This window comes from Lontra canadensis, unplaced genomic scaffold (genome assembly GCF_010015895.1).
Source record: "Lontra canadensis isolate GAN:19392208 unplaced genomic scaffold, GSC_riverotter_1.0 scaffold1, whole genome shotgun sequence".
Taxonomy (NCBI): Eukaryota; Metazoa; Chordata; class Mammalia; order Carnivora; family Mustelidae; genus Lontra; species Lontra canadensis.
The window spans coordinates 89,381,579-89,394,356 of NW_022630995.1; the positions used below are offsets into that span (position 1 = coordinate 89,381,579).

General features: G+C 38.8%; 1 protein-coding gene across 4 annotated transcripts in view; it reads left to right on the plus strand.

Annotated features, from left to right (window-relative positions):
- Positions 1 to 6,192, plus strand: part of SEC24D (SEC24 homolog D, COPII coat complex component) — a 103,426-nt gene extending 97,234 nt beyond the window's left edge. For all 4 annotated transcript variants that reach the window (XM_032858748.1, XM_032858747.1, XM_032858749.1 and 1 more), the window contains exons 22-23: positions 91 to 180; positions 5,358 to 6,192. In XM_032858748.1, coding sequence (XP_032714639.1) covers positions 91 to 180; positions 5,358 to 5,498 — 231 coding nt within the window. In that variant the 3' untranslated portion in view covers positions 5,499 to 6,192. The remainder of the gene's footprint in view (positions 1 to 90; positions 181 to 5,357) is intronic.
- The last annotated feature ends 6,586 nt before the right edge of the window (positions 6,193 to 12,778 follow it).

Below are 12,778 nucleotides of genomic sequence, written 5' to 3' on the forward strand. Positions count from 1 at the left end.
TAACTTCAACATTCTAATAATTTCATTGCAGCTTCTATCTAAATGCTATCAATTTCATTGAAACTTTACCTTTGGTTTTCTTAAATTTAGACAACACTGCCTGAAGTTGGAAACCCATACTCTCAAACACTCAGAATGATAATGAGTATTATCCAACAAAAGAGGCCATATTCAATGAAGGTAAGAATGAGATTTTTTCCCCCTTTCTTTAAGTGTTTATTTGTATTTCATTACAGACTTTGTAAATGCATGTCCTGTATTTTTATAACATGATCTTTGGTAGAAAACTCACACTAACCTCTAATATATCTACCTACTCAACAGATGCAAACATTAAAAAAAAAAAAAAAGTAAATAGGTATCACCACAGGTTGCCCATGGGTTATTTTAGTAATTATTAACTTAGTAATCAAGAACTTCTTTATGGTTTAGTAGCAGTTGATATCATTAACAGACTATGAAATGACTGCCTTCAGGGTTTAAAATTAATTAGTTATATAGAACTATCATTCAGAACACCTTTAAAATTTTATTTTTACAACTTTAGATTTTTGATCTCTGAGAAGGTTGTTATCCTAGCCTTTCTAAGCCCTTCAAGCCTTCAAGTTTAATAAAAGAATATAAACTGTCTATAACTCGGGAAGATTATGCCTTGTTACTGAGTCCCAGCTACTCACCTGTCTTCCTTCTCAAGCTCAAGGTGAGAGTCTCCTGGAGTTTGAGATGTACAAATGGTGATGGTTTATTACTGTACTACTCCCTGCAGTGGTATAGGACACTCACCTGGAGGCAGGCCTCTGCAACAGTCAGGGACTTAGGGGTCATTTTTCCCTGAAATATACACATGATATTAATGTAAGTCAACATCCTTAGCCGTGAAAGATATTCATGCATGCACACATCAACGTTAGGCAGTGCTGAGGTAAACCAAATTAATGCAGAGCTTTGTAATCTCGAGGATGACTGGGTGAACACAGAACATTTCTAGAACTTTTCTCATACCACATGGCATCTACTTGGCTTCAATTTTAGGGTAGGACCTAGAGATGGCAGAGAAGGCTCACAGTAAAAACATTTTTCATAAGACACTCTCTGAAGGCCTTGGAGGCATGTAATTAAATCTATGGTTTCATGAAACAAAAAATGAGAACCAGTGGTATTGAGTGCAGAGCAGTGATGATCCGTCGACCTTCATCCCGGCTGCAGGAGCGGCATCCCCACCACCTGCCCCGTTTGCAGAGAAGAGGCTAACCATGGAGACCATCCTTGTGCTCAGGAGCCTCTCCTTCCAGGGAAAATAAAACCTGTCTCTCTGCTTTCTGCCACCTGCTCGAATAGTGCATGTTAGCTTTAATAAGTCATGTTGGCTTTAATTATAAAAATATCTGCGATAAGCTTTGGACACATGTGAATAAGATGCAAGCAGTTCCATGTTAAATAATTTTGGCTTGACTACTTAAATCAAATTTTCTTATGTGCCACTTGCAAATGTATCTGTTGTTAAGACTTCTTTGGCCTTTTCAGGGTACTTTCTGTATCACAAATTTGAAACTCTAAAATCTATAGAGGTTAGAGTTGAAAGGACTCTAGAAGACAGCTGGTCTCACTGCTGCCTTTCAGCACCCTCCAGCACCATCTAACAGATATGGAAGTTTCTGGGTTTCTGTCTCACAGCTGGATCAGGACAGATGAAGTCTAGCCCCCAGTGCTTAATCCAATGCACGTAGCATTATACCTTTGGTCCTCACTTTTGGAAAATAGACCACACAAAGGAAATAAAAACACATTTATAGAGTCATTAGATCTCTTTTAAAGAGTCAAGATTGAAGAGGAGAATTAAAAAACTGGAATGGAAGGGTCAAGAACAGCAAAATCAAATCCAGAAAGCCCTGCTGCCTTCTGGATTATGCTCATTAGATTTTAAACAATCCCCTTATCATTGTCTGCATGGTCTTGCATTTGTGGGGGACAAAAAGAAAGATTGGTATCACAGGATATCTGGGAAGACTACCAAAATCTAATGTCTCACTGATAAATTCTAGTCCTGCCCTGCTCCAAGTTCTCTGTGTTCCCAGTGTTTGCCATTCTCTTCTTCCCCGTGTGTTTTCTAGATTAGTCCCTTCCCATTGGCTCCTTTCAGTTTATAAGCTGTTCACATCTACCTTTATTGAAGCTCCTGATTCTCCAAGATTCTGCTTCCCTTTTCTTTGATTTCATTCTACAAATTTGTATTAAGTACCAGCAAGGTACCGGGCATTTTATCACCATGCTTCTTGAAAAAGCTATCTGTTAACTGCTTATACTCCCATGTCTCCAGCTATCTGAAGTGGCCAAACAGCTAAAGAAATTGATTCTCAATCCCTTTACAGCAATTGCAAAATTGAATATTACCTTTTTCCTCAAATTTTCTCTTCTGTCAGTTTTCAAAATGTCATATTTTCATGATGCTTCTTTCTCAACTGAACTTTCTCTTTAGATTCTTTTCGTTTATCTGCCCCTTAAGAAGAGTTGGCATTCCCCTAAGTTGTGTCTGCTGCTCTCTTCTCATTCAGCTCATTCTTTGGGGTGATCCTAATCACTCTCATTATTTATCTGTTTCTTATGAGGCAGGCCATGAGAAATGAGAATGGCTCTTGAAGTGCTATGATTCTTTAAGGTGCCTGGTACTGTGACCTAGAGAATATAAACTGAGTACGAGATAGTCAGTTCTTCCATGAAGAAGGTACACATGAGGCTGGGAGGGACACCAGCAACGATCATTTTAATATTCTCTTCTCACTCTGCAAGGCTATTTCCCCCCTATAGAAAGGTAAAGGAAGGGGGCTGATAAAATATGGATTCCCCAATCCATCCCAGCATTTTTTCCTCTTAGTTGTATGGTTTACTCCTTAAGAAGATCACCAGCATGTCAAGACAACTAAGATGGCTTGCCACCACTTCCATGAATCTGCTTCCTGAGACCTTCCACCATACTTTCTGTGTCATTCTGGAACTAGTAGTGGGAGGTTCAACTTTGTCTCTAGAAACTCAAATGGTAGAGCCAGAATTATTTTTTTAAAGAATTTATTGATTTATTTGAGAGAAACAGCATGAGCAGAGGGAAGGGTAGAGGGGGAGGTAGAAGCAGACTCCCTGCTGTGCAGGGGAGCCTAATGTGGGGCTCCATCCCAGGACCCCGAGATCATGACTTGAGTCAAAGTCAGATGTTTAAGCAACAGAACCACCCAGGTGTCCTGAATCAGGGTATTTGCGTTTTTTGTTTTTTTTTTTACCTTAAAGCTAAGTTTCTCCCTAAGGTGAAATTCATTTCCTATTCTATTTCCACCTCAGATGATAGCCAGACACCCTTCATCCAAGGAGGTTTTACAGTGAGCACCATATGAAAATAAATAACCCAAGTGAATGGCAGCAACAGCATATGTATAATATGGACTTCCTCCCATTAATTCCCATAGACAAATTAAATTCTAAAGAAATTAGAGTCTCAAATCCTTCCCTTCACAATGTCTCATTCTGCCCAGTGTCAGCCTGGGCTGTTTCACTGAGGCCAGACCCACATTGCTCTTGCCTGTCAGGGACAGTAATAACCAGTAAAAAGAAAATGGCCTTGGCTTCAGGCTCACCAGGATGCAAGTTTTAATCTCCTTTGGAGAAGTTTCCGTTGAAGGTTAGTTGTGCTTCCCTGTGTTGGGGTGGAGGTGTGCCCGTCCACACTGCTGTTCCAGTGCGGCATCCCCGTGCCTGGCAATGACACCTGAAAGCCAAGACACCACACCTGTCCGTATCCACATAAGTTCGCTGAGCTGTCGTGGTGGCAGCAGCTGTTGTATTTTTATCAGGCCAGGGGTGGTTTAAAGCTTATCAGCTTAGGGGCCAGGCCAAAAGAGCATAAAGGAAAGAAAGCAAATTGTGTTGACAGTATCATTCTACTTGATAACTAAAGCAAAAGTAGGGAGGGCCAGTCCCTCCTGGCGGAAATGCAATGTACCTTTCTCCCTGCAGCCGGTAACTGCAGACCTTTCTGGTGGTTTCACTAGGTGAGAGGAAGTGAGGGGATGCCATGAAGCAGGCAGGGAGACCTTGTTTTGTGTGTGTGCTCCGTTAACTCCACTCATAGCTCAGTAGATAACAAATTCTGACCATTCAGATTGTCATCTCTGACTACCTGAAAACAGAAGTGAGTGAATGAGTAAGGACCAGGAAGGGCTCCAAGTGTTCATGCCAAGGCTGCCCCCTTCTGGGCTTTTTTCCCATGCACCTCTTCCCCTAGGGCAGCATTGTCCAATAATGCAAGCTGCAAATGTAATTTCTTAGTAGTCATGTTAGAAATGTAGAAGAGTCATTTTAGTAATATATTATTAACCCAGTGTATCCAAAATAGCATTTCCACATGGATATGCAGTTAGTGAGTTTTACGTTTTCTTTTTCTCAAAGTCTTAGAAATCCATTGTGTATTTTACATTTACAGCACAACCCAATTCAGACTAGCCATGTTTCAAGTGTTTGATAAACACGTGTTGCTGGTGGCTACAGTACTGGACTGCACAGCCCTAGATCATTGTTATGTGCAGGGAACAAGGGTCCCCTGTGCAGTCCACCTCTGTAGAGCCTCTCAGTTGTTTCTTTCTTTTTCTTCCTTTTTTTTTTTTTTTCAGTAGGTTCCATGCCTAATGTGGGGCTTGAAGTCATGACACTGAGATCAAGGGTCACGTGCTCTACCCATGTAGCACCTCTCAAATCTCTTCCCTTTCCATCTTCACTGCCCTGTAGTTCAAATCTGATCGCCTCCCACCTCGATGCCTCCAGCTGCTTCCTGTTGAGTTTCCCTCATCTCATAGTGCTACCAGTTAACTCATTTTGTCCTGAAGCACTTTCACTAGATCACAATTCCTACAAAAGCTCAGACTCATTTAGGTAGTTTTCCCTAACCTTGAGGTGGTTTGTCCCTAACTTTCCACTGACTTTAAGACTATTAATTCATTTTGCTAGCCATGTCTATCTTTGGTACATGGTGTATGGCACCCCATTATGGAATGCTCTCTAAGCCCACCCTACCCCCATCCTTAAGGAAATCCTACATTATCCTTTAAGGCTCAAGTGATCATTATTACCATTGTGAAGCCTTTCCCATGGTGCTTTGATTATGTTTCATCGTTGCCACTTAGTGTTGTATGTCTTGGGTTTTTATGCTTTTGGGGTCAGTGCCTCCCTCCACTCTGGATAATGGGCACTTTCCCCTCATCCTCCAAGGCCTCACACACAATGTACGTTAAATAATTTTGGTGAAATATAGGCATATAAAATTGAGCCACATTCAGAGAATGTTTATAACCACCGGCCTTATTATTTTTTCCTAGCTGACAATAGTAAAGCAGCGGGAGCAGCCAGAAATGGTTTTCCGACAGTTCCTGGTAGAAGACAAAGGACTTTATGGAGGATCATCTTATGTGGATTTCCTTTGTTGCGTTCACAAAGAGATCTGCCAGCTGCTTAATTAATTGAATCTTCTCTATTGTTGATGTTGCATTTCTAAGGAGATAATCTCCTTCTTGGTGCCTAATTCTCCAGATGATAACAGGCTAGTTTTGATTTCTTGCTCATTTTCAAAATAGCTTTCCAGGATGACATTTAGACTTAAGCTTTGGTGCTCAGGTATAAAGTCAATGAAGGTACAATTGTACCTTTATAAAGGGAACAGTCTATTTCTGATTGCACAATTTCTAACTGTTAAAAGTGATACAGTTTGCATTTCATGAAAGGCTTAGTTTACAGAACTGTAAACATTCTCAATTTTCTTTCTTTGTGCTAGACATATAAATTATTTTTCAAAATGTATAGATTTGAGGTAAAAAGTTGTCTTGGCTCTCCCATTTGCAGTGAGGGAAAAAATACAATTTTTACATTATACCTAATTTTTTTAAACCATGTAACACCCATTGAACATGTTTTTCAACTTAAGGTTTGCATAGCAGACTTTTAATAACCTTGGAATCTATTTGGTAGAACAATTTGTGTTCTACTTTTTTTTTCATAATTATATGTTGTGTATGTTAAAACTGTTTTCCAGTTGTTGTTTTGTCTATAAAACTGTCTTTATCTATATTCTTAATGGTTCTCTGTACAATTTTGAGGGTTTCTACCTGTATATAATGGATATTAACCGGTACCAATAAATTACTTCATATGCTCTTACTCAACAGGTAGAAATTTTTTTTAGGTATTTTGAGATTTTAAAAAGAAATAAGGGTGGTATTCATGTCTTGGGAAAAAGCTGTTTAAATGGTTTACTAAGAAAAAATTTGGAAAACTAAAATTTTTTTTTTGAGGGTTGGGAAGTGTTAGGTGAATAAATCAACCTAGGAAATATCAGAGACAGTGTACTTGAGAAATGCATTTTTAAAAATTCTCTGATCTGTCCTTGTGGACAGAATAATAGAAATGGCCTATATGAGACCATTATTAATGAATATATATAAACCTAGGAGAGTGGTTTTGAGTGGTCTGACACAGGCATCTGCCCTGTATCTGCCCTGTTCAACTTTGGTATCAGTGATATGAATAAATAAGAAGAGTTAAGTATATTGAGTACATACAATGTCCTAAGAACCATACTGGGTGTTTTGCGAACATTTATTCCTCGTGGTAACTCCAATTTTATTACCAGCCCCATTCACAGGTGAAGAATAGACTTGAAGTGATTAAATCAGGACCTGTCTACGATTACACAGCTAGTAAGGTTTATTCATAAATTAATAGATGTCATGAAATTGAGTAGACCAGCAAATACGCTAAGATTAAGCTCTATTCCCATGTTAGCAACTGGCATGATGTTTCAGATTGACTTGGATGAGTTTATGAAGAAATGTATGATCCTGACCCAGTGTCCAAAAAAAAATGCACATGCAGATGCTCCTTGGAAACAAGAGTACTTAAAAAAGAACTGAGGGAATCAGCATGAATCTGTAGTGGGAGAAAAGCAGATGCAATCAAGTTACTCTCTTACAGGGATAGGCTGTCAGATGAGTATAGCAATGGCCCTCCTCTGAGGTGAGACGAGACCACACCTACATGAGTGTTCAGTTCAAGGCACCATGCTCTATGTAAACTAGAAGGCCAGAGCAGCACATTCCTTTATTCACTTGAAGATAGTCTAAGAATTGTTCCGTATTTGCCTACAGTATAAAATCAGAACCAATACAAAGAAGTGACAAGGTACAGCTCAACTGAAAGAACCTTCTAAGTAATTAGGTGCTCAAAGAATGTGCCGTTCTATGAAGTAGTATGTTCTAACTTAAATATCACACCTCTTCTATATGCCAAGCTCTCTGCCCTTTACGGGAGAGACAGTGAGCAGCACAAACAAAACCCCTGCCATCTTTACAATTACAGCAGTTTTCATAAATGGTGTAACATGCCATTACATTTTATTTTTTGTATATATAAATTTTATATGTATACATTTATATATATTTATGTATATTTATTATCTATATATAATATATTTTATTTATATATTATATATTTGCTATAATATATAAATGAAATCAGGGATATGTGACCTAGTCTAGCTAGGCGGCAAGGTCTAGTCCATAAAGATTTTCCATTAATTACACTGAAGCTGAGACCGGAATTAGTAGACATGAGCCAGATAATTGAGAGAATTCGCAAGGTAGCTTGTGAACTATGCAAGTGAGATATACTATAGCACCTAAAAATATGGGCCTGAGACTCAGGAGAGAGCTCTGGGCTGGAAATTTGCAAGTCATCTACTTACAGAGAAAAAGAAATAGTACAAAATAGATGAAAAAACCCAGGGCAATTCTGTAGTGAGAAGGCAGCAAATCCCTGAGACAGATAATGAAGTGGAAACCTGAGGAGACTGGGAGTAGGGCCAGAGAGGTTAAGAAGGAAAACCTGGCAAGAGGACATCACAAAACCAAGGTATGAGGGGGGCATGGAAAGAGTGGGCAGCCAAGTTACAGCCTTTCCCTTTGGGAAAAGGAAGTTAAAGACTAAAAGGTATGTTGGAATTAGTAAAAAGGTCATGGGTGAGTTTGGTGACAACACTTTTACAGGCTCAATGAACTTGAATGCTAGATTGGAATATGTTGAACAACAGGATTCAGAGGGGAGGCAACTCAAGAAGGGGATCAGAGAGTTACAGAGGAAGGACAGGATTTATTTTAAGACTGTCAGGGATTGACATTTAAACGCTGATGGAAAGAAGCCAGTATTGTATTGGAAAAATAGTAGCAGTACTGTTACATCAACTCCCCCCCCCCAAAAATGTTGAAGACTGGACAGAGAAAAAATATTTGGAAGAGTAAGATTCTTGGAAGACAGAAGGTAATATAATGCAGAGTACAAATGGAGATTAGCTTTCAATGGGAAAAGAAATCCAATACATAATGGAAATGCTCCAATGAATCCTGAAGGACCACTTGCCAAAAATGGTGAGTGTTATTCCACGGTGTTTGGAAATAGTACATTCCCTTTCCTAAACCTTGAGAACAGTAGATCCTCATGGGCTATGGAACCACTGAGTTGAATTTCTATCCAGCTCCATGTGAAATGGAATTTCGGGGCAAGTTAGAAACCTTTCTGTGCCTTGGTTTCCTACTCATTTGTTTGAAGCCTTAGGTTAATAAGTGTAAAGGGCTTAGACTAGTCCCTGACACATAGTGCTATTTAAGTGTTCATTGCTGTTATTTTATTGGTTTTTTTTTCTTATTAAACATGCTAAAGATCATGAAAACTAGGACTAATCTGACTTCTAGTTGTATTTGCTTTTATGCCATGAGTATCTTAACCAATGGCCTCAAAACCAAGCTATCTTTCAATGCTATAGAAATGTCCAATTAAAAGATGGTTTCAGATATTAAAATAAATATATCAATATGAGGAAACTATAGCCTAAACTGCTTTAAAGTGTTAAAAACCAAAACTCCAGTAAAATATAAGCCAAAGACAAGAATTTACGTTTTGCATTTGGAGGAGCTATTATGAAGTAAGAGTTTACTCAAAAGAAGACACATCTTTGAGAAGTTACTAAATGGCTCTACCTTCACTTCTGCAAATCTAACCTAATGACAGGAGACTGAGAATAATTAGGAATGGTATGTTAATTTTTTTTAAGGGTTCAGTCAGATGGGAACATGCTTCTTAATAAAACAATAAGAGTAAGGACCAAAATTTCAGATCATGTTTTGGAATATGGAAAGATACATGAAATTGAACTTCGGTTCCACTAGGAGGCATTATACTCTAAAGTGTCTGAAACCTTTCAGAATGGTTGGTCAATAATCTTTCAGAAAAGGCAATTCTCTGGGGAGAATTGACTTTGTAAATTTTAACTGCTGAAAACACAGGTGTAATCCTGACTAAACTGGGTAAAAAGAAAAACAATCTCAGTGGGAAAAGGCAATAAAAATCCCTTAGTCATCATCATCTCTTATGGCTATTTCTTGGCCTCTTCTTGAGACACGGATAAGAAGCCTGCTCCTCTAAGCAGCCACTTAAGAACAGTTCCGTCTGTGAGAAAATTGTATTTAGCACATTGTTTTCCTGAAATGTTTCCCTTTTGGTGCCGGCTGACTCTCTCTCTTGAGGCCATAGGTGAAGTCTTCGTTCACTGGAGAGCAGTTTTCAGAGTTAAAAGCTACCACATACTGCTATTGTGTCCCTTCCAGGCCAAACCCTTCTAATTCTCAAAGCATGTCCTTGTAAATAAACGTGATTTCCAGAGCCACTGTTATCCAGACTTAATACATGAATATCCAAGGGGGTTTTGTAAGATTTTGTTTATTTGAGAGAGAGAGAGAGAGAGCACAAGCAGGGGAAGGGGCAGACGGAGAGGGAGAAGCAGACTCTCCTCTGAGTAGGGAGCCCAACATGGGAATCAATCCCAGGACCCTGAGATCACGACCTGAGCCGAAGGCAGACTCAATAGATGGAGCCACCAAGGTGCTCCTGAAAATCCAGTTTTAACTCACATAAAGAACAAAATAAATTTAGGGAAGCAAAATGACTAGTGTCTAGTTAAGGAAATAATCATTACAACAATAGTGACTATAGGTGGTTTCAAGAGTACATGGCTTTTGCAAAATCAGGGTGTACTTTTTAAATAACATTAAGAAATTGTTACCTGTCCTACATCTAAAACTCTTTTGCAATAAGGATTTTCAATTTTAAGATATTTTATAGAAGACTAGTTTCCTAAGTCCCTATTTTTCGAACAGGCATTTCTTGAGTCATGAAAAACTCTTTAAATATGTATTATTCTTGTTTGAAAAATAGTTTTTGGATATACCATGGGGTTTAGATTAATGTTACTCAATTAATGTCTTAAGGGCCCAATATGCTACTTGGAAAAAAGGTTATTACGTTATCAATTAGGGCAAAGCAGATTTAGCAGATATGATGTACAACCTCTAGTGAGAAAGTAAAAAAAAGGTCACATTTTAAAAATCAGACTAATTGAATGTGAATGTTTATTTCACAGGACTGGCAGGGAAGCTCTACTCTCTTTGGCTCACACTGATGACTAGTGTCAAGGCCCACCCGCAGTCTCCTGAATTCCAGTGCTTCTCTGCTTCCGCAGTGTGCTTGTGGGAGATGAATGTCTAGGGACATTCCTACCCTAGATGAATGTCTGGGGACACTTTCCTAGCCATGCAGCTATTTCTGAATGAGGCCACCTCTCCCTGACAGTGTTACTGCTCAGCAGCAGTGTCCCAGAACTCCTGAGTGCTCCCCTAAGCCAATCCTCAGCTACCCTGTCCTCTCAAGCAACCTGTTACTAGGTCCACTATTCCTTATAGGAGGCATGTAGTCTTTTTACTTAACCTGTTATTAACAAGGTGATACAGATGTAGTTAAACTGTTTTCTTTACTTTACAGGTTACATTTGGTAGAAAGAAAATTTATAACCTGAGGAAAGAATCAGGTCTTTGAACTCAGATGAGAGAAAATTCATTCTATAAATCTGCTGATAGGTAGTAAGTCAGTGGAAATTACTTTGTTGCCTCAGCCTCAAAAATAATATTCTCTTGAGAGGAAAAAAAACTCCTTATTAGAAAACCAGTCCTCTTATGTAGCCAAGAAAGCAGAAGGAAAAAGAAATGGAAAGAGAAGGATATTAAAAATCCTCTGGCATTTTTTCCAATTACTAAGCAAGCAAAGGAGTAAGGGACTATTTATTAGCCACTTACTATGTGCCGTACATGAAAAGCTGAGAAAGCACATCGCTGCCTTTTTATAAATGACAAAGACTCATTTCTGAGAGCACAAGCAACAGGGTTATAAGTCAGGACAAAATGAGAAGACAAAGACCGGTACCTCTGGCAGTCTTACACTTGACTTGGGACAAGTGAAAGCAATCAGAAGCAGGAATGTCCCCCAAAGAGGTTCTAATGCCATCTTGATCCAGTATCTTGTTAGCCTCATCTCATGGAGGAGATGGGATTTAAGATTCAGGAACGTAGTTGGCTGATAAACTTACATTTGTGATTATATTTGCTTAAATTTTGCTTTGGAATTTTTATAGATACGATACTCTTAATTATGATGATCCTGCAGTCCCCCTTTATCTGTGGTTTTACCTTCCATGGTTTCAGTTACTTGAGGTCAGTCATGGTCCAGAAACAGATGATCCTCCTCTGACACACTGTCAGGTCAGGAGTAGCCTAACTTACATCACAACGCCTGTGTCCCTCACCCCACTACATCTCATCACATAGGCACTTTAACATTCACATCATCACGAGAAGGAGCAGTATGGTTCAATAAGACATTTTGAGAAAGACCACATTCACATAACGTTTATTAGAATATATTATAATTGTTCTATTATTATTGTCGTTCATCTCTTAGTAGAACGAATTTATAAACTGAACTTTATCATAGGTATGTATTTACAGGAAAAAACTTAGTATATATATATATAGGGTTTGGTACTATCCCTGGTTTCCGGCATCCAGTGAGGTCTTGGGACATATCCCCCATGGATAAGGGAGTACTACTATATGCTTAAACATTTTTTTTTTCAATAAGATACAACAGTAGAAAAGTATGCTATAATATGGAACTCCTATTTACCATGCTTATAAGCCCAGCTTTTTGTACAAGGCCAAATAATCCATCCACCAGTGTAGTTCATATGAATTATAACCAATGTTTTTACATTAAAAGCCTCTCCTTTACTAAATATTAAAGTATGTGTCTATCCAGAAGTTGTCTTGAGAAGCATTAAACTATAAAATGACAGCAAATTCTGTAAGACATTTAGGCAATTACCTTAGTAACTTAACCAGCATAAACTAGACTGGCTATCTCTGAACAAAACTGATTTTTTGTCCTCTGCTTTAAGAAGACAAAACAGAATAATGTAGCTACTCTTTGGGGCACCTGGGTGGCTCAGTGGGTTAAAGCCTCTGCCTTCAGCTCAGGTCATGATCCTGGGATCGAGGTCCTGGGAACGAGCCCCGCATCAGGCTCTCTCCTCAGCAGGGAGCCTGCTTCCCCATCTCTTTCTGCCTGCCTCTCTGCCGATTGTGATCTCTCTCTCTTTCTCTCTGTCAAATAAATTAAAACAATCTTTAAAAATTTTTTTAAAAAAGGCTGTACTTATAAAAAAAAAAGTAGTTACTCTTTTATGATATTAACTGTAAATACAGGTATGGGATTCTATAAAAGGTATGTTTTGTGACAACACAGGCCTAGACCTCTACATATTCTCTCACTGGACAAATGGCTTGCAGTCCTGTCACTGTATGCCACT